The 23,278-nt window shown below is 39.4% G+C and overlaps 1 protein-coding gene across 3 annotated transcripts in view; it reads right to left on the bottom strand.

Annotated features, from left to right (window-relative positions):
- TSPAN12 (tetraspanin 12) overlaps positions 1 to 23,278 on the bottom strand; it is a 64,883-nt gene that overhangs the window by 19,458 nt on the left and 22,147 nt on the right. For all 3 annotated transcript variants that reach the window (XM_059396514.1, XM_059396515.1, XM_059396516.1), the window contains 2 exons: positions 8,237 to 8,311; positions 3,280 to 3,387 (listed from right to left, as the gene is read on the bottom strand). In XM_059396514.1, the coding sequence (XP_059252497.1) occupies positions 3,280 to 3,387; positions 8,237 to 8,311 (183 nt within the window). The remainder of the gene's footprint in view (positions 1 to 3,279; positions 3,388 to 8,236; positions 8,312 to 23,278) is intronic.

Raw genomic sequence — 23,278 nt, 5'->3', positions numbered from 1 at the left:
TCAAAAACAAGAACTCTGGGCAATCACTGAAAAGATCTTTGCCAAGAGTGACTGGCTCTACAAATTATGTAGCCCCACAGACCAATCTGTGTCCAGGATTAACACCGTATGATAAAATATCACAATCCACCATTTCAAAATCCAACTAAAATCAGCTATGGAGAATTCTGAACTTCTTGTGTAAAATGAAACAAAGAAAATACGAAAAATGATTTTATATTTTTCATTTGCCTAAATATCTAATTTTTAAAAAGAAAACACCATTTTAAGAGGATTATAAATGATGAACTACTGGTGTTATGAGTAATACTAAAATTTTCAGAGAAACATTTTTTATATTTTTAGTATTTTCCTTTTATAAACTTGCTCTAAAAGCTACAGACATGCCATAAACATCACACATTAACTCAAACATAATTTAACATCATGCATTTTACATAAGTCATTGAATATCCATAAAAAAACATATGTAGTTAAAAAGACTTCACTTTCTAAAAATCATAAACTACTACATTTCCAAGCCAGGCTTTTTAAGTCCTTGCACTCAGAGAACACCTACTTCTCTCATTTCCTAAGGACATGTGTTTTCCTATGTTGATGACAAAAGTACAGTTCTTGGAACTCAAACTCCATCCACAATAGAACAGCCCATTTATCTGGCCTCATCAAGAAATGAGGGGCTCCACAGAAATGATTTTTCCAAATAACTTAAGCATATCATGTTCAGTGTCAGATTTTTTTTTTCTTTCAATAAGTCACTGAGATATTTTTTCTTGTTACATAGTTGTTTTTGTCAACAGAAGATAGTAGATTGGCAGTGAAATTTTCCCTACAACTCCCCTATGTGAACCCACTATTATGCCACACACATGACCATGATCTACATTTCCTTGTAGTTTTCCCACCTCCTTTAAAATCACATTATGAGATAAAGCCATTCTTGCTAGCATCGTGTCAAACTGGAAAAAAAAATACCGCCACCATTTAACCTACAGCGGAAGTGAGGTTTTCACAGGTCAAACAACTTGCAGAGACCACAGGCTAGTGTGTGGCAGAGCCTATTTATTTCAAAGCTGGTTCTCCAATCATTAAGTTAAAATAAACAAGTAAATACATTTTTTTAAAGATTTTATTTATTTATTTGACAGACAGAGATCACAAGCAGGCAGAGGCAGGCAGAGAGAGAGGAAGGGAAGCAGGGTCCCTGCTGAGCAGAGAGCCCGATGCAGGGCTCGATCCCAGAACCCCGGGATCATGACCTGAGCTGAAGGCAGAGGCTTTAACCCACTGAGCCACCCAGGCACCCCAAGTAAATACATTTTTAAAAATCAGTTTTTTAGAAAGATATTTAAAAAGATCCCTAGGGTTCATCTGAAAGTCCTTGACAGTGAGGTCCATGCCCAGAAGTGCACTGAAGGAGTCATCAGGACAACTGGGGCCTGATGAGGTCACTTTTAGCTCTACAATTTATTGCAGGAGCCAGGTGTTGTGAGAGGAACTGTGTTCCCTGCCCCCAAAATTCATGTTGAAATTCTAGCTCTCAAAATGTGACCATATTTGGAGATAGGATCTTCACAGAGGTAATTAAATTAAACCAAGGTCACAAGGATGGGCTCTAATCCCATATAATGGATGTCCTTATAAGAAGAAATTTGAACACAGACACATATAAAAGAAAGACAGACAAGGAGAAGATCTTCTCCTTGTGAAGACACAAGGAGAGGACTGCTCTCTACAAGACCAGGAGAGAGGCCTCCAAAGAAATCAGCCCTGCACACCTTGATCTCGGACGTCTAGCTCCCCAAATTGTAAGATGACACATTCCTGTTGTTTCAGCCACCCAGTCTGTGATCATTTATTTTGGCCGCAGCCCTGACACACTAGCATGGGAGCCTTTAAAAAATCCGTTCAGGGTGCCCAGAGGTCATCATCCTCCTTTTGTGTGAAATAAGTCTATGATATGGAGGAGGGAACTTACCACACAATAAAGCTAAAAACATACATACTATCATTTGCAATGTTATACATTGTCTATCTAGATGGAGCCCCTTGAAAAAACTTCTTTTTTATCATGGTCTACATCAGAAACCCCAGAAAATAAAGAAAATCTGAGCAGCTTCTATCCAGGGCAATAGCTGAACACAGCTTACTATAAATTCCCTAATGTCTCATCTATTTTCCCTTCATGTTGTTTTTAGTACAAATGAACGGTAAACAAACAAAGCCAGGAAGCATTTAAATAAATAGGAAATCTGTGTTACAATGATAATTTTCACCATCTCAACAACGGTAACACAAAGAGCCAAATTTGGCCATTATCCTGGACTGAAACCTCTGCCCATATCCCAGATAGAGTAACTGGGCAGAGAGTTGGATATTCATCCAGTAAGACACTGACTCTCACATGTCTTGTGGCTCAGCTCAAAAACGATGGGAAAGAAACAGGTATACTTGGTCACCCAGGAATCTCCAATCACAAGGAAACAGCTTGGGAGAAGAGCTTGGTTTGTAGCCATACCAGTGGTGAACTTCAAGTCACCAGATTTTAAAAATCTACATATAGTCCGTGTTTGAGAAGATGAATGCATGCGGGGCTCTATGGAACTTAGGAAGAAAAGCAAAAAGAACCTATGCTTTATCATGCTATCGTCAATAAGCGTAAGCTAAATGAGATCAAACCCACAATCCCATTTAATCTTCTCAAAAACCCAAGAAGGCAAGTACTGGTCTTATCCCTAGTTTACAGATGAGGAGACTGAGGCTGAAAGAAGCTAAGGAAATTATAGAGGTTCATGGACTAGTAAGCAACAGAGCCAGAATCTGAACCAAGATCTTTCTGACTAGAAAACTCATACTTTTAATGATATACTGATGCTTAATTCACAAACGAGAGCCAGTATTTTTTAAAACATTGTAACTGTTTAAAATAAAGACAGCTCTAAAAGTCATGAAAACTTATCTCCTCAAATAAAACTTGGATGTTTATCAAGAAACGTTCAGAAAGAGGAAATTTCACAGTAGTTTAGCAAAATGGCTTTTAAGAAATTCTTAAAATATACGTGGACCACGTGAAATGAAGGGGAAATGGTAAATACAGGAAGAAAAGCAGGGCATGGTGTCACTTAAGGAATTTCTCAATAAAGAATTACATCAGTGTAACTGAATCACAGGCTTAACTTTTCAGTGCAGAGAAAATGACCAAAGCCACAGCTTTGAACATGTGTTTTGAAAGTATGCCACTTATTCCATACCCTCTACCTCAGAAATTGTAGAACTTACCTCTCTCTGGAAAAAATTCCAAGCATGAGTAAGCCACCGGTATCTAGGTAAGCCATAATTTGTCATTCTGGCTTTCAACGTGACCATGTCTGACCACTGAACCGGGACCTGGAGATAACAAACAAAATATCACAACTGGAACACACAAACACACACATTCAGACACACAAACATTCCCATATTCCCAAAAACAATTGCTCCCCCACTCATACACATATTGGAATGTATTGCAATTAAGAAATACTATTTTAAAATTTGTATTTGTTTGCGGCCTAAATTAAGCTCAAGGTTATTAGCTACTTATGAAACAATCTCTATGTGTAGATGTTTGCAGTAAATGAGGAAGTTCTTTACATTAAGAAAAGAAAAAAAAAATAACATCATTTAATGCCAATGTCAAGCTGAAGGAAATCACAAAACAAGTGGTTTACTGTACGTCCTACATGTTTGGCTGAAGAGCTCCTCATAATAAATGATCCCAGCCCAGAAATGCCCTTGGATCTGATTCCATAATGCTATGGAGTCAGTCTTTGAAGGGACTGCAGGGGGGCCTGCGTGGCTCAATCAGTTAAGCATCTGCCTTCGACTCAGGTCATGATCCTGGAGTCCTGGGATAGTCCTGGATGGTCCTGAGATGGATCTCCATGTCCTGCTCCCTGCTCAGCCTGGAGTCTGCTTCTCCCTCTGCCTCTCTCCATGTTCCTGCTCTCTCTCTCTCTCTCTCTCAAATAAATACATGAAACCTTCCTAAAAAATGAAGTGACTGCAGATTGTAGTACCAAAAATAAAGGGATAGGAATTAAGAACGGAAAGAATTCAGCTCAAGCCATGCCTCGTTCTGGAATAAGTGTGCAAATATCTTTCCCCAAACTGGATTTTGGGTGCAGGTATTCTTCTTTATGAAGAATACCTCACAAATTAAAGCACTTTTTGTGCTTCTAGACCCACGTCACCAAGCACCGTGTCCCTTAACAGAGTGTTTAATCATGGCAGAGCTTAAGGTACACAGCACAACATTTGGCCGAAAATCCAGTCAGCGCATCACGTGGTGCTTTATCTCCAGGGCCCTGGGGGGAAACTGACGCATACACATCCTCGTCTCCCCACACATGTGGTATTATGTTTAGAATGCATAACTGGGAAACTGGACAGACATCCATATCTGATGTATGTGGTAATACAGACCAGGCTTAGCCAAGCAAGCCTGACGCTAACTTAAGATTAGGACTATTTTGCAATCTTATTTTAAAAATAGCAGTATCAGTACAAGTAGCTTAAAAATTCCTGACCACAAAAGTTTTTTATTGTTTTCCTTTGTTAATTCTCTTTTTTTATTACTTGGAAATGTACATACAAAAGAAAACATGGTAACACTTGGGCACACAACTTTGCTCCTTTAGCCTGATTGTGTGTACTTCATGTTCACATGGTCTCAACAAAATTCAGGGAACTAAACCAAATTTCAAGCTACTCACTAGACATTATTTTTTCATATCTCTTTGAGTCTATAAAACTGGAAATGAAGTAAATCTCTAGAAGTCTATAATCTGAAACAGTTAATATTGACAGATTTTTCTGAAGAAGGAATCATGAATAGGAGGTGACCACGTATAAACAACAGAAATAATGGGAAACAGACTGATGTCAAATCTCTTGATTTGGTTATTAGAATAGTCTTATTATACATTTTATTTTACAAAGTAAATATAAGTTGTTTCCCTCTTGTAACCACAATTGATGTGAGACCAAATATGGCAAAAAAAACAGAGGAGATCACTGAGGTTCTGGCACAAAATACTGTGATTTGGCCATGAAGGAAAACACACACTTACTGGCTTCTTGCATGGAACAGCTAAGAGCACAAAGCCCATTCTATGCAAAGGCTGGGTTCTGCAAAATTTGGCAGCTAATAAACTTTAATGGCACTTTTCTTTCACACTGCCATTAGTGCAAAAGCAATAAAAAAATTCTGACAAACTTTTCTTCCAAGGAACCATTTTCCACATTTCCCTTGGAAACAGCCCCAACAGCCTTTGCTTTCTCCGGGTGACTTAATGGGGGAGATTTACATAAGCAAACAGTGGTTTATGCACTCAACTTCAAGGGCAGCATCTATCCATTCAGTACCACCATGACACCAGGAAGATGGCCCCCAACTGAATAGAAGAAAGTATCTTCTAAAATTAGATTATATTAGAATCAAAACATTTCCTTTCAAATCCCTTAAATTAATTCATTTCATATTTGTTATAACTTGGGAGATTTAACAAATAATGATATGACAGGGGCATCTGGCTGGTTCAGTGGGTTAAAGCCTCTGCCTTCAGCTCTGGTCATGATTGCAGGGTCCTGGGATAGAGCCCCACATTGGGCTCTCTGCTCTGCCTGCTTGTGATCTGTGTCTGTCAAATAAATAAATAAAATCTTAAAAAATAAAAAAATAAAAAATAAATAAAAGGGATTTAGAGGGGCGCCTGGGTGGCTCAGTGGGTTAAAGCCTCTGCCTTCGGCTCAGGCCATGATCCCAGTGTCCTGGGATTGAGCCCCGCTTGGGCTCTCTGCTTAGCAGGGAGCCTGCTTCCTCCTCTCTCTCTGCCTGCCTTTCTCTGCCTACTTGTGATCTCTGTCTGTCAAATAAATAAATAAAATCCTAAATAATAAAAAAAGGGATTTAGAAATGAATTTACTTTCTATGGATTTTGAAACGGTTTGTATAGCTCTTATGTCATATCATTATTTTTTTTTAAGGTTTTTTAATTTATTTGACAGACAGAGATCACAAGTAGGCAGAGAGGCAGGCAGAGAGAGAGAAGAGGAAACAGGCTCCCCGCTGAGCAGAGAGCCCTATGTGGGGCTCAATCCCAGCCCCCAGGATCATGACCCGAGCTGAAGGCAGAGGCTTTAACCCACTGAGCCACCCAGGCGCCCCTAAATCCCTTTTAATTATCAAAAAGAACATAAGGAAAAGCTGTGGTGAAGGATCAGGGACTAATTCTAGGACTATTATCTGTTGCTTAAATGTCAAGGAGATACAGGTACTTCCTTAAAACAAAAAAATTTAGAAGCGACCGTCTCTTTACCAGTGAAACCCAGAACCAGAGTCTGGAGCCACCAACTACTCTTTCACTCCCCGAAATATATGATATTTCTAGGGATGGAGTGAAAAATATGATTCTCAAAGACAGCAAGAACATTCCTATTTTAACAGGAGATTTCATTTTGAAGAAAGCTTTTAACTTTATTAAACTAGTCAGAACCTGCCCTGACTTTTCAATTTTTAATAGAAAAAAAAATCATAAATTCTCTCTTCTTACTAAGAGTTGTCAGACATGGATGGGAAGCAGGAGTGTTTTCAGGCAGGTTCAGATGGGTGGCTGCGCCTAAGCATCGTTTACATGCAAATTAGAGTATGCAAAGTACTCATTAGTCTGTAATTACCACTTAGCATTCAAAACAGTCTCACAATACAGTAACAGATTTACCGCAGTATCAGTACCGGTACCGAAAGGACTTCACTTTCAGTACTGAAATACCTCTCTGAAACAAATACAAAATGATCTCCCTCTCTTCTTGAAAGCTTCTACATGTTCCAATGTTAAAGGTTCATCTGGGGAACTTGTCACAAATGTGAATGCCCGGTCCCTACCCTTTCTTCCTCTGCTTTCCCCTCTATTCTGATTCTGTCCTGTAAACTGTCTGAGAACTTCTTGTTGAAAAACATCACCTTCCCAGGGCACCTGGGTGGCTCAGTGGGTTAAGTCTGCCTTCGGCTCAGGTCATGATCTCAGGGTCCTGGGATGGAGCCCTGCATCAGGCTCTCTGTTCTGCAGGGAGCCTGCTTCCTCCTCTCTCTCTGCCTGACTCTCTGCCTACTTGTGATCTCTGTCAAATAAATAAATAAAATCTTAAAAAAAAAAAAGAAAGAAAGAAAGAAAAAGAAAAAGAAAAACATCATCTTCCCAAAACAGAATTACTCTGTAGTACTTGGAGGGGACAAACCTGGCCTGCCACGGTGAGAACAGCCAGAAAACAGACATGCAAAGGGGCTCAAGTTCATGGGTGATAGATGTAGCACCTGTCACCTGTGAAGCGGGCAAACATTAGGAAAGTCATCACGCCCTATGTGAGCGGAGGTGAGGAGCAAGTGATACACCCAACGGGACTGGTAAAATCCCCTATCCTTGCTCATTCTCACATCACTCTGAAAGTTGATTTCAATTCCTAAAATGAAAGAGAAAAATGCTTAAGAGCTGTTTTCATGTAGCCAAGTCTCAAACTGTCAAGAGTGTTTCGAGGCTGAAGTAAACACACAGCAACTCTTCAAATATACTTCTTCTTCAAGGAATTTGGCTCAGCTTGTTGGAAACAGAAAATTCATGCTTCCTAGTCATCAGAATACAGCTGAGATGGGCACTTTATGAGGCTTACATGTAGATTTTCAAGTTTTCCCAGATCTTGTTGTGAATGCAAATCTTTCCTATTATATACTGAGAAGTTGGAAAAATGATTTTAGGACATGTATTATTCTGGTCTATTACAATGATGTTTTAGAGACCTGTGGAATTAAAGACATACAGTACAGCAAATAAAATTATACAAATTATGATTTAAAACTACACTTTAGACACAGACAAGAAAATGTTCATTTTCAGAAATAGGACCAGCATTGTTATTATACAGGATAAACATTCAAATTAGAGGCACTGGGTGCCTCAGTGGATTGAGCCTCTGACTTTTGATCTAGGCTCAGGTCTTGATCTCCTAGTCATGAATTTGACCCTCGCTTTGGGCTTCCCTCTGGGCATGGAGCCTACTTAAACAAACAAATAAACAAACAAACAAACAAACAAAACATTCAAAACCACAATCATGTGTCTAAATAACTCCAAAGTATATGATTCAAAAGGCTGAACTGAATATTGTTCCAGAACGTGACTATACCCCACTTTGAACTCACCATAATTTCCTGCTCGTATGTCCAAACACCACAAGCCAGTTCCACACAGAAAATGACAAGCAAACTTCCAAAGTACTGCAGAAGAACAAAAAATTAATGCTGTTAGGATAGAATCAAAATAAAATATGGCCACCAGAGACGAGCTAAATATTATTCAGCGCTGTTTACCCAAAGGACAAGTAAACAAAGACACATATTTAAGAAGCTCCCTTGGGAGGAAAGGAAAAAAGTGTCCACAAATTGAAAGAAATCTACGGGCAATATCTGATACTCACCTGAATGGGACATCTGACTAGTGCTCTATTTATCAAGTACTTTCATAATTCATTCACTCAAGGACCTCGTGAAAGGGATAGGACTACCTCATTTTACAAGTGACAAAATTAATGCAAAAAGTAGACAATGTGAGTTGCTCAAGAATGTGCATAGTAGTTTGGGGGGAGGGGTTGCTAGAGCCTTTTGGCTGTGTTCTTTGTGCCACAGGCACCTCGACCCTTCTCCAGTTGCAGAGGTACCTTGCAGAAATAAACAGTAAAAGTGTGAGAAAGAATGAGCTCCCTGAAAGTTCTTCTCACTAATGCTGGCAGAATTCAGGGCGTCATGGATCTTCTGCTCCTTTTATGTCACTGGGTCAGGGTATGGGCCCCTGGGAGTGATGATTATTGACAAACCCCCTTGACTGCAATGACATCTCCCTTAGGGCAGGAACTTTATTGTCACAAAGTGGGTGCTCCGTAAGTATTTGTTACTTAAACGATAAATGAAAACAAAGCGGAGTGATAGCCTAGTAGAAGGCTAAGAGCTGCCTTGGGCTGGGTGATCTTTCCGAAGGTAGTTTTTAAGAGGAGTCAGTAAAGGGGCGCCTGGGTGGCTCAGTGGGTTAAAGCCTCTGCCTTCAGCTCAGGTCATGATCCCAGGGTCCTGGGATCGAGCCCCACATCGGGCTCTCTGCTCTGCGGGGAGCCTGCTTCCTCCTCTCTCTCTGCCTGCCTCTCTGCCTACTTGTGATCTCTGTCTGTCAAATAAATAAATAAAATCTTTAAAAAAAAAAAAAGATGAGTCAGTAGAGACAAGAAGGCAAGGCTGATAAGATTGGTGCAAAAGCAATCCAGGAAGTGGAAATACCAAGTGCCAGGCCACCTTCTGGGTCAAGCCAGTTACTGAAGAACTGGGAGGTAACTAGAGCACACACGGGGTGGATGGGTACAGGAGTGTAAGCAGAAGAGGAAGAGAAATAGAGCCAGACAGATCTCCAGGGGCCGTAGAAAGGACTCTGGCTTTTATTCTAAGTGTAATCAAAATCCAGCAGCACGTGACACGGTCTGACATACATTATAAAAACATAATTCTGGCGGTTTTGTAAAAAAAAAAAAAAACAAAAAACAACCTATAGGAAAGCAAAGATGTGATCAGGACAACTAAGTGAAAAATAGCTGAGCTAGGACAGCAGCAGAGAAATGGGGGGGGGGGGTGGACTGATAATAAGATTGTGAGCTGTCAAAAGCGTGAACGCTGAGTTTCTTTGCTCATGATTTTTCCCCAAAAAGGGGAGGGGAAATAAAAGATCTAGAAAATTGAGCTGATTTTCTACTACTCCTATGATTTAAAAACCGAAATCACTGCTATTCGTTTTAATTTACTTCTTTCATGTAAAGACAGAAATAATATAGACATGGTTGCATAATATCTTAGAAACTAACACACTGAAAATAAAAATTGGCTCAAAAGATAAAGTAATATTTTCTTAAGGGTAGCCCACTTTATAAGCACTTTGATTTTCAACATATGCAGTACTCTTGGTCAGCTTCAATCTGCTCAAATCTCATTGCCTTACTTTAAAGATTTTTGCCTTAAAATGATGATTAGAAGAAATTTTGTGAACACAGCACTCCAAGCCAGTTTTTCTCCAAACTCTCTTTCATGGTTTATTTAAGAGATTTCTAGATATGAACAATACTACATGTACACCATAGGTTACAAAGAGACCAAATAGTCAATAATTGTATGCTAGATCCATTTTTTTCTGCCTTTGATAAGACCCTACCAGACAGTAAACTTCAGAGAAAAATTACACCATGGGATAGTTTTGTTTTCCCAAATACCTAACCTTTTTTTTTTTTTTCCAAAATTGATGTTTGGTTATGATGAAAACCAAAGCAGCCCCGAAAACGCACAACATCCTGAAAATAAAACACAGACATGGCCGCTGCTGCTGGTCAGGAGATAACTTTACTATGCCTTAGGGATCACCATGCAGATTTCTGGATTGATTTTATATCCTTGTAAGTCCCACTTGAGTCACTTCTCTTGTTTCTCGCCTCCTAGAGTCACTGGCCAGTTTACGACGTACCGTACCGCTGCAGCAGAAGGGCCCTGAAGGCAGAAGCAAGGGCGGAGTGCCCAGAAGTAAGCAATATTGCAACACCTTGAGTCTCTCTGCCAGGAAGCCGCGCACTGACCACACGCATGACAGCGCCTCTCATTTCTTGCGGTGAGCTTTGCCATGGCTTAGCAACACCATAACTTAAGCGTCCCCAGGAATGCCTAAAATACATATAACTAAAACAATCTCTCATTAAAACCCCCAAACCGAGGGGTGCCCGGTGGCGCAGCTGGTTGAGCATCCTCTCCGACCCCTGGTTTGGGCTCAAGTCCTGATCTCAGGATTGTGAGATCGAGCCCCACCCCATCCCCCCACCTTGGGCTCCCTGCTCAGTGCAGAGTCTGAGATTCTCTGCCCCTTTGTCCCGCCCCTCCGTACTCACGCACACTCTCTCCTTCTCTCTCTAATAAATAAATCGTATTAAAAAAAATAAACAAACAAACTCAAAACTAAAATTACCCATCATGGGAAGGAGGGTGTCCATATAAGACACCCCTTTAACTCTGGGAAAACTCTAAAATGATTTTATGGTTCAGATTTCCAGTGATGTCATCGGATGCAAGTTCTTCCACATAAAGCAGTTCTTCTGTGTTTCGACTTATACTCAGAAGCACAGATTTATTTGACCTTCAGATTAAAAATACACGTTTTAACCACGCTATAAAACTTTCTTGAACCAAATCAAATCTAAAATTTAATTCAAACCATAAATATATGAATATGAATATATATATATTTTTTTTCCAAACGATGCTACATCTTTGTGGTCGGCTGCCCTTGCCTTGATGTCATTGTGTCATTGTGTCTTCTAAGTCCAAGGAAAACATTAAATGCCAAATCCATTGTTAACACGACATACAGAGATCAACTTCATTTATCCCTACTTTTTCTTTTCCAGTGAGCTCCGAGGCCTCGATGGTCATCCTCATAATGATTATAGAGCAGAGAATCACTCTGCCACTATTTTGTTTAAGGGCTGGATCTGAGCGAGGCATCTGTTAATCCATAGTTTGAACAGAGCAAAGCGAGCAAAGAAGAGAGCAACAGCTCCTGCTGACCTCTGCTACGGTATGAGGGTATGAGGTGCACACACTACAGTATGTGTCCCTGCAAAGCCATCCGTCATCCTCCACAGTATTGGGAACATGTATATATCTCTCCTGACGGCGTCCATCTGTGCCTCCCACGCATCCCCCCTGCGCACACGCCTGGGTGAGACGGTCTGTGCCATCCAGTGTGCAGACCAATCTGCCCCTCTCGTCTCCTTGGGTGCAGTCCTTCCTGAATGGTGGGAAAAGCTCAGAATTTGGAGTTGGAAGACTGAAGTCCAAAGCCAGGTCGGAACACACGCTGTGACCTCCGGTGAATCATTAACCCGGCTTCAGTTTGCTCCTCTGTGTCCCAAAGATAAAAATAAAGCCTTCTTTGCTATTATCATCAAGGCTGATGGGATAAATGGGAAAGTGGTTTGCATTTTTTTAAATTTAAACCTGTAAAACATATATGGATGCTGTTCTGAACCATTCTGTACAGGGCAATCCAAAATGGACTTGTCCTCTCTTCTCCTACAGAGAACCCGCGTGCCCCATAAGGTGACAAGGTCTCTGCCTCATCGTCATTCTCCAGCATTGCCTCTCTAGTTCTTTACCACGTTACTTTTGTCCTTCCCTCCTCGTGGAGCAGCACTCCTCTCTCTGTCTGCTGTGAGCCAGGCTTCAGAGGCTCTGGCTTTTAAACCAGCTGGCTGCCTCACACACAGGTCACAGAACTTAACTGCCAGACCATGGGTCCTGGCTGGCAGACATCTTGTTCTTAAACATAATTTATCCCCAGAAAGCACCTATCTCTAAGCAGCACCTGTCGTCAATGAATGTTTGGTGGAAATACTGATCAGTTTACCAATGAGAAAGATTTTCTCGAGATTCTCTAATTTGAACTGAGTTTCCTGCTAACACTGAACTCCCTCTGACTTCTGCTTATAAATTCAAAGAAATCTGAAATACTGCCTCTCTGTTTTACTATTTTTTTTCCCTCTAGTTTTACTATTGTCTTCCTTGTGCATTGTTCTATGATAATCCGGGGTGCCTTTAAACATTTGGGACAATTTAACGAAGCTAAAGAAAAGGAGCCCCGTACTGACTCCTCTGTCTTTCCTCAGCAACTAAGGACTAAACATTTCAAACAAATGAAGAATGAGAAACTGGTGTTTATACAAGGTAATTAGAATGCCATCATTTGCATGACAAACTATTTTGTTTGCTTGGAAAATTATTCAACACAGAGTTCCTTAAAATAGCTAAGTTTCTCTACTGTAATTAAACTAAAATTTGTGTTCTACGAATAAGTTTTATCTTCAAGCATTTGTTCATGAAGAAACTGCATCAAATAAAGCAAGCAGAAAAGAGGACGCATCCCCCTAAATGATGCAATTAATTAGTGATTTTTCTTTTCTACCAAATCTCTCAAGCTGAGAAGAACTACTTCCAGTTAAAAAATAAGAGCCCTCTGGAGGCACCTGGGTTGCTCAGTTGGTGAAGTGGCTGCCTGCAGCTCTGGTTGTGATCCCAAGGTCCTGGGACTGAGACACCTTCCCCAAAGCCCCCCCGCCCCAACTCACACATGGGGCTTCCTGCTCAGCAGGGAGCCTGCTTTCACCTCTCCCCTCATGCACTGGCACATGCTCTCTCTCTCTCTCTTAAATAAATAAATGAAATCTTAAAAAAAAAAAAATGAGAGCCTTCACTGTGTTGGACAAAAGAAGATCAAATAAAACACTGTATGTGAGATTGCTTTGTTGACTCTCTCATTTTAAACAAGACAGATAAGAACATGGGCTCTGAAATAAAATAGACTCGGGCTTTAGATTCTGGCTCCTGTACATATCAGTTGGATAAACTCAGGCAAACCACTAAGCCTCAGTTTCCTGATCTGTAAGATGAGAATGCTAAGACTTACATTGTGGGGTTGTGCTAAGGATTCAATCAGGTAGAGTGGTGTCGTGTGGTAAGCGTCCCCTAATAGGAGCTATCACATCACAGCATCTATTAGAATACAAACTCAGTGAGGACAAGGGATACCATTTTGGCTTAAATGCTAACATGCTAACTGGCATACAGCAGGAACTCGAGGCCTATTTCTTGGCTCGGTGTACTGAGATCAGAGGATAATGGTGAGTAACATTGTTCATCTCCTTCCATCAGGATCACTCTCACCAAAGGACATTCAATCCCACAAGTGGTTTGATAAAAATCATTACTAAAATCCCTATCCAGTGAGAATATAGCTGGTATTTTTCCAAACATCTTTCTTAGGAAGCTAAGCAGGAAGTGGTGGGTGGGGAACCCAACTTCTTTTTAAAAAGGAGTGAAATCAATTTGTTATTTTTTTTAATTTGTTATTTTAAACTAAGATTGGCCACAAAATGTTAAGAAAGGCTGAACCACTCCCTTTGTCCACTGGAAGTATCTGAAGAGGAAGAGAAGGACCGGAAATCCAATCTTCCTATTTAAGTCCTTGGTGACCTGTAGGTAAATGCATCTCTAGTAGAAACAGAGGGGATTTATTCCTCACTATTAAAGGTTATTTCATCTCATTATATGTATACAGACAAAATAGGAAAATCTCAAGGAGGTCCTTTCTTAAAGAAACATTTATTTATAAAAACGATTTCGCTCCATGATACCACCCACCCCAGGATTTCCTCCTAAAGAAAGCAGATTAATAAATGTATGCCCCTATCCCTTCACCCCCCTGAAATTTCGCTAAAATAAAAAATAAGGGATCTTTTCTATAAAAGGTGTAAACTCAGGGGTAAAGGAGGAGGAGACGACAGCAAGTAGAGTTTGGAATGTGCGAACTTCTCAGCAGTCCCCCAAAAGCTGAAGGCTTAACTAGTAGCGAGGAAAACTGAAAACAACAGAATCCCCTGAACGCTCAGGTACTGGCAGATAGGATGGATGGATGGATAGGGGACACGGATGAAGGTAGGGCTGAAAACAGAATGACTTGCTGCAAATCTCTTTAGGAAGAAGTTAGACCCCATGTCCCTTTCTCCATACTAGACAGCTGGGTGACTACCCAGACCCACCAATACAGAAGCTGGGGTATTTATCCTGTGGAGACAGCAAAACAGAGGACACTAGAAACAGTGGAAGACAGAGTACAGTACTGGCAAAGATCAGTGAAGTTCAAATTTACATACTTTTTCTCAAAGGTTCAAAATTCCTATCAAACCAAAATAAGCTTTGGATTTCTAGTAGGATACTAGAAGCTAAAGGGCAATGGAAGAGTGTCTTCAACATGCTGAGGGGGAAAAATGATTTCTAACCTATAATTCCATAGCAATTAAAATTATCATGAAAATGCAAATAGGGCCATTTTTAGCCATAGAGACTTTTAAAAATGTATGTCCTCTGTATGTTTCTTCAGGAAACTACTGGAAGATGTGTGGACAATGACTTGGAATCTAGAAAACAAGGATCTAAAACAAGAGTGAGGTAAAGGTAATCCCAGAATGGTAAGTAAAGGGACAGCCCATAAGTGCAAGAGTTTCAGTGGGTCTAGACTGGAGAGGTCTAGGATGTTCTGAGATAGATTTCTTAAAAAAAAAAAAAAAAAATTCAACTGAGTGCTCCAAATATTTGAGTATATAAAGAGAGGAGCTACACCAGAGTTTAGAGTTGAATTAGACAGAAATACATAGAAAATAGAGTTACTAATTCCAAGAAAAACAAAGTTATTATTCCAGAAAGAATAATCAGACCCAGTGTTTCCCTGGCCCAGCTGTGAATAGCATTTACATAATTATAATCTTAAAGACTGAACTATCCGGAGTTATGACGTATCCGTGTCGAAGTGTGACAGGAAGTTTGCATGGGAGGTTGGGGCGTGAGGACAGGACAGGGTGCCAGATCTCCATCTTAATAAGTTCTTCATCGTAAGAGGTCAATGGGTAGTGCTTAAAGCTAAAGACTAAAAGAGTGTGAGAAGAGTTACATAAATAGGAGATTTAGAGATGGGTAAGTAAATTCTCAGGGAATCTGCTAAAACAATATTGAAAGTGGTTACCTCTTAGAGTGGAAAATGGGAAGGTGGAAGACTGTTATTTCTCATAATAAGACTTTGAGAATTAAATTAACTGTAAATTATGAAGCACTCCGGTAAAAGTAAAAGCAAAATTAGAACAAACAATAGTCACGCTGAAGCCTTGACATGAAAAAGAAGAAAGTCGGAGGGGGAAGGATGATCTAGGTTTTACATAGACAAAGTTATTCAAAAGGCTGAAAATTGTAAGTGGCCCAATTATACTTCATGGTTACTGGAACTAAAGGAGGTGGGTGGCAACTGGAAACTTTATGCTCAGGTGCTGTCATCTTTTTGCTCAATGTACCTTCAGTAGTTCAAAATAAGAGTGCTGTAACAGAATACAAAACGTATAGTTAAATGTGATTTATAGACCCAACTCAGAGGTCTCTCTCTTTCACTAGAAAGTCTTTGGCAATTAGGACCTCTCCTGCAATATTGCTCATTAAAACCACACATATGGTCTGCTTAAATCAGTGTGAGCTGGAATATTTTCCATGCAAGTACACTTCAGTCACTGAATTATGAAGCTTCGAACTCTATGTTACGTACAATTTCATTCAATGAGGGAGGCCTAGATTTAGTTCACTTTATGGGGAGATATATATGTTTGTATATTCAAGTATGGTGAGTAAATAAAATGAAAAGTATATAAGAGTATATTAAAAGTATACAAAAAATCAAGTATATAACTATATATTCAAATATGTGTATGTGAGTGCACACACACACACGCACACATAAATGCATGCACAGAGATTTACAAGCACTATATAATTTACTCCTTAAGAAATATTACAAAAACATCATTATTTCTATTTCTTAGAAAGAGAAAATGGAGCCATAGGCAAATTCATCCCCAGCTGAGAGACAACAGACCACTAAGTCTTATGAAGCACAGGTTTGAGGTCAAGCGTCCTAGATTCTGATCCTAGCTTTGCCTCTTAATAGTTGGGCAAACCATTTAACTTTTCTGTGTGTCAGTGTCCTCATCTATGAAATGGGATAACAGTAGTGCCAACCCCATAGTCTGGTCAGCAGAAGTTGATGGGTCAACGCATGTAAAACACCCAACAGTGGCTAGCACATAGCACGTGTTCTATGAGGGACTGTGGTGGTAGTGTTAGCCATACTTCATAAGCCACCATCTCTAGACCCACAACTTCTTACCTTTCTTACCTTTGAGCTGATAGGGAATGATTTAAAACCTTATGGCAGGTGATGGACATTGGGGAGGGTATGTGCTATGGTGAGCACTGTGAATTATGTAAGACTGATGAATCACATACTTGGACCCCTGAAGCAAATAATACATTATGTGTTAATAAAAAAAAAAAAAAAAGAAAAACCATGTCTCCCTCCTTGATCCTTCCTAGTTGGGGGAAAAAAAATAAAAGACCACCAATAATATCAAAATTCTAAGGATGGCAAAAAATTCTGCTTTTTTTTTCCACCTATGATGGTTATTTAAAGTCATAAAAGCTGCTTCAATTGCAAAGTAAAATCCTTGACAAGTTATATAAAAAATTCCATCTTTTCTTTTTATGTTTTGAACTTATATTAAGTCAGTCAGATCAGCTTCTTCCCAGTAGTAAAATTAATTTTTCCTTTTATTCACATTTTACAATTTTATAATGAAGTCTGGTGCCGTGTAACCAATGAGTGCTTAACTGTTCATTAAATGGAACTTTCATAAAAACTCTAATAAGAGCAAGTGATTTATTTTCTTTTTATACCTTTAATTCTTTACTGTTAATAACCAATAATAATAAAATTTCTAAGAAAGTAATATTTGTTTTGTATAAAATATCAAATAATTTTCACTTTTGGGAAAATAGATTAATTTTAAATTTTTATTTCTAACTTTTATTAGTCTAATAAAAGCATAAAAGCAATATTTCCTAACAAACAAAGCCAATCAATGTATTGAGCACTTAAATTCAGAGAGTGTTGAATTTTATAAGTAGTTGAGAAATATAGGAAAAATATTTTTGATTACGAAGAATAATTTTATAGAAAATATATTCTATTAATACAAATTAGTACAAATACAATCTTCATTCTATCCAGCTTTATAGAGAGAGGAAGCAAAAAAAAAAAAAACAAAAACAAAAAAACCCTATATCCAACCTACCACAAATAGACCAGGCACTTATTTTCCCAAACTGTTTTTTTATATTAATGTCAACTGGAAATTAATTTTTATATTAAAACAAAATATAATGTTTTCCCTGAACACCTTTAAATAAGTTTCTCTGTGTGAGCAGATAATCAACCAAGTATCACAGAATACTTTCGGTAAGAATATATTTCACTGGGAGAAAAGTAAAAATTATAAACACTGTGGAAGTTATTTTAGCCTGTTACTTTCTTAGTTTATAACTAAAAACTGAGGTCATTTTATCATAAGTAACATTCAAAGTAATTTGAAACTGGAAAAGTCATATTTGCTTATCTTGGAAAATTAGTACAACCTGAGATTCCCCTCCCTCCAAATACAAATAATTTCAAAATATAACATACTTTACTGGACATTTTAATATTTTAAAAACCCTGTGCCTTTTGACTTCTAGCTACATGCCACATACTCAGCACTTTTAATAAACAAAAAGTTTGATTAAAAGCCTGCATTCATGAAATGATAAATGATAAACTCCAGTCTCTACCCTGTCAAATATTAAACTCTGCAAGATTTCAGCACTAAGTATCCCTATGTCAGTTGTTTATTTTTCCTTTCCTGGTGATTGGAGGTTTAAAAATATTATATTACTTATAGTTAGTAAATAAGAGAATTCCAGTGCCAAATATTTGTACAAGATAATGGAACAGCTGACATTCTGTTAAGAATCCACTGGGACAAAACTACTAACAGTCCAAGAGGACTTGCTGCTTAAAATATACACCCACACAAAGCCTCCGTTTAAGCCTGCTCTCCAAGCGATGTCATAGGTTTGGTACTTTCTGACAGCCAATTAATTATTCACCGTGTTCCATGTCTTTCTACAGATTCTACAGACAACGCAACATTAAATATCCCTTCTTCTCAGAATCATAAATGAAATGAGATCAGTCTAATTTAGGAAAATGCCAGAACTGTAAGCCAATTTTTGAAGAAACACAATCTTGTAACTCCTGAACCCCTGCAGAAATTCAGGGTAAGGCACAAATATATGGGCACGCTGTGGTCCTTTGTCCATGCTTCTGACTGAATAACTATGGAAGAATATTTCTAGTAACTCCTCTTAATGTGCTCCCTTTCAGCGTGTTTGCACTGAGCTGAGCTAATTTCTTTATCAAGGATGTTGCCAAAGCTCAGATTTGTATATACTTGCCTCACGCACTGCTCAAACTATTTGGGAAATGTGTTGCACCAGAATCTGAGGGACTTAGGCAGGGGCTGCGAGTTCCAGGGTCAATGATCTATATCATGGGGGGCAAAACATTAAGGGTGAGGCAGTCAAGGAGCTGGATATGATACCAGACAGCTTCTGCTGCTTTGTAAGCTGGGTCAGCACAGGTCCGCGTGCTTAGCCAGAGCTCCAAAGATTTACAGGGTGTTACTGGTTTCTGAAGTTAGGGCTCTCTTTATATACTTTGGGGTCGTTCCTCAGAATTTGAGACAGGGCTCACCATCACCAGACCCTGAGCAGGAAAGTGCAAACAGGAAGGAGGCTTAGAAATATCCTAAGCGGGGTGCCTGGGTGGCTCAGTGGGTTAAGCCTCTGCCTTCTGCTCCGTCAGGATCCCAGGGTCCTGGGGTAGAGACCTGCGTCGGGCTCTCTGCTCAGTGGGGAGCCTGCTTCCTCCTCTCTCTCTCTCTGCCTGCCTCTCTGTCTACTTGTGATCTCTGTCTGTCAAATAAATACATAAAATCTTTAAATTTAAAAGAAAGAAAAAAGGAAAGAAATATCCGAGGCAACAGTAGCCAAAAGAACACCAGATTCAATTCTCATCCAGAGTGTGCCTCTTACTCAGACCCAACAAATGTGGCCAGATTCTTCCCCAAAACCAGAAGGCCAGGAGCTCCTTCTTGCAGGCACCTTTATGACAACATCTTTTACAAGACAATGATGTGTTATTGGGCAGAAAGAGAGTTTATACTTTAGTATCGGCCGGTAACTTTTGAACCTATATGTAACTATGTCTGTGAAAGTATCTTCCTCTAAACCACAATCTTTTAATTATTTGACCTTTATTTTCAGACAAGATAGGCACTTGAACTTATTTTTGTATGTTCTCCAGAATAATCACAGACCCTATTTGTTAAAGAGTATTAAAATAAAGAGTTCCCTTTAAATTGTACAAATGTATGTATATGAATATTTATTATAAGTACAGAGGTGTGTTTTTTTTTTCTTGTTTTGATCAATCTGCTCAAGTAAAAACACTTTCTTCCTGAGCCAAAAATATATTTTCTTCCTTAAAAGAAGAAAGCATATGAACATAACTCAATTCACAATCATGCTTAATGTTCAGGGAAAGAAAACCACGTGTGAATAATGATAAAATCTTTAAACTCTCACCAAAGTTGTTCAAACATCAATAATTCAGTCTAATTGAGTGAAGACGAATGGTTTGAATTAAATTGTATGAATTACAGAATGATTTTAAAGAAATGCACCCTTGTCAGAACAAATATTTGAGCTATATCTATGCTGAAAACTAGAAATCCTCCAAGACCTGCTTTTATAAACAGACCAATGATCATTCGAAGGGAGCAGATCCATTATCTGTGGGTAAATGCTTCATGGGCTTGAGAAGTTTGTTCTTGAGCAAGTTAAGCAGTTCTACAATAATCCTCTGATACCAGCCATTTATTTATGAAACCTTTTCTCCCTGAAGGCTGGAAAATTCCTGTGGCACTCCAAAGAACTACTGTTCTAACCCTTCCCCCACGCATCCTTAAACCTGGCTTGTCTCCCTGAGGGCACCTTAGCCCAGCACCCAGTTTCCTGGTGCCTACTTCAGCTGGATAACCATGTTTTTGCTATGACCCCTGAACTAAACACATCCAGATTAACAGAATTTTTTTTTAAGATTTTATTTATTTATTTGACAGACAGAGATCACAAGTAGGCAGAGAGAGAGAGGGGAAGCAGGCTTCCCGTTGAGCAGAGAGCCCAATGTGGGGCTTGATCCAAGGACCCTGAGATCATGACCTGAGCTGAAGACAGAGGCTGAATCCACTGAGCCACCCAGGTGCCCCCAGAACTTTTTAAAATAAATACACATCTTAAAAAAAAACTCTAAGATGAAAGATAGACTTCCCCATCTGAATACCTTTATTTCTTCATCAGTAAAGGCACACTGTTAGAATAAAATATGTCTTCCATTCTCTCTTCTATCATTATAAAAAGGTTTTCTAAGGGGTGCCTGGGTGGTTCAGTGGGTCAAGCATCTGACTCTTGATTTCAGTTCAGGTCGTGATCTCAGAGTCCTGAGATGAAGCCCCATGTCGGTCTCTGAGCCCACCAGATCCTTGAGATTTTCTCTCCCTCTGCCCCTCTTCAGCCCCCCAGCCCACTGCCGCTGTGCGTGCATTCTCTAAATAAATAAATTAATAAATTAATAAAATCAATCTTTATAACAAACAAACAAAAAGTTATCTAAGTGTGAGGCTCCTTTAGCCCCGAGTGGCTAAAACCAGGTAGCTATTTTCTCCCAGGTACAGGAGCAGAAGGCTCTGAAACAAGTAAGAAGCATTAAATAGCAAAAGAGAGATCATATGACTCCTAGGCTCACAGAACTTCCAACGGCAGAGCAGGTATGCATAACATTCAAGACTTTTCCAGAATCTGGTTAAAGCTCACATAGCCAACTCTCCGCCCTGCATACCTGGCACATATTTACCTTATGACTGACAAATGCCCTTCTCCTAACACATCAGGAGCTTCCAAGTCCTATCACAACTGCCCTCTCCACCAGCCTTTCGGTTCCTCCAAAATACCTTCTCCCTGAGCAGGGACCCTGTTGTAAGCCCCTGCCTGCCTCTGTCTCCCAATTCATCCCTCATCTGCCCCCCCTGATGAAAAGTCAGGGAAAACCACACTTATTTTAGACTAACTCAAATATATTGCTCAACAAATGCTAAGTGATACCACAACAGTAGTTATACATTTCAAATAAACTTTAGTGTTTCTGTCACGTGAGTGGAGAAGATTCATTTTAATCTGAGCACATAACCAGGTCCTGTTATCACCCTTTATCTGATAAAAGGGGAATACATATGGATCATAATTCTGAAAAAGTGTTCTAAATCTATGAAATTCCATGAAAAAAGAAACCTTTAATTCATAAGCTATTACTTCATCACCAACTTAATGAGACATTGCATATAAAGTAAATCTTAAACATCATTTTTCTAAGAAGTTTCTCTGAAAGCTACTTTCCTCATTGGCTGAAATGACACTTCTCTGTCCTTTTACCTGCGTTCACTTGCCCTCTTGTTTTAACTCTGTACTTTTAGAGAACCGTTTCCGAGTCATCTAGACAGCCACAGGATTTTAAAGGAACATCTACTGTTTTACATTTGCCAAGGGAAGTCAACCGACTGACAAAGCAGGAGCAAATGACGGAGAAAACCCACCACACAACTGCTGAATTCGCCTCCAAGGTACCGTTTGCTGAGTGGGCGACCACACTCCTGGATAGGACGGACCTTTCAGTTGCATGTGTTGCCACAGAGATACCTGGATTTAAATGCTGTGCAGACTAATGACATTTGCCAAATTAATGGATAGACATGTACATGGCTTATATTTAACTGACGCTATTTCAAACAAATATTAAGAAACAACATATAACGAAGCTTAAAATGTTTACCACAACAGAGTACACCTAAATTATGCATGGGTCAGAAATATAAAAGCTTGGGGCACCTGAGTGGCTCAGTGGGTTAAGCCTCTGCCTTCAGCTTAGGTCATGATCTCAGGGCCCTGGGATCAAGCCCCGCATTGGGTTCTCTGCTCAGAGGGAAGCCTGCTTCTCCCTCTCTCTCTGCCTGCCTCTCTGCCTACTTGTGATCTCTGTCAAATAAATAAATAAAATCTTTAAAAATATATACATAAAAGCTTGAACTGTTCACACTTTGAACCGCGAAGTAAGCAAAAAGTCCAACAAGCACTCAAAAATCCTGTCACAAAGACCCAATGCTAAGGGCCAGAATATCACAGAGTTGTCCAGGGTCCCCGTCTCGGACACACTAACTTTAAAGACATCTGCTTATGTGCTTTTCTGGGGCATAATTAGAGTCAGTCAAACCAACATGACTTGAGGAAACAAAAGAGGTCACGGAATTCTGTGCTGGGCTTCTGTGCATATGAAAGCAAGTGGTGAAAACCGAGCTTCTGGACCCAGAAACACTTGCATCACCTTCAGTTTCCTCTGCCTGAGACCTTTTGTGAGTTTAACAACTAACTTTGAAAACAATAGCTTTTAAAGAATTCACAATAAAGAAATGTCACAATAATCTGTATGTGTTGAAGGGATGTGTTTCGATCATAGGGAAAGTGCATAAACGTAGAATAATAGCTCATTTCCTGATGTCAAGTAATACAAATATTACTTGCACGTGCAAT

This window comes from Mustela nigripes, chromosome 4, assembly GCF_022355385.1.
Source record: "Mustela nigripes isolate SB6536 chromosome 4, MUSNIG.SB6536, whole genome shotgun sequence".
In the NCBI taxonomy this organism is placed as follows: Eukaryota; Metazoa; Chordata; class Mammalia; order Carnivora; family Mustelidae; genus Mustela; species Mustela nigripes.
This window is presented reverse-complemented; position numbering and strand designations above follow the sequence as displayed.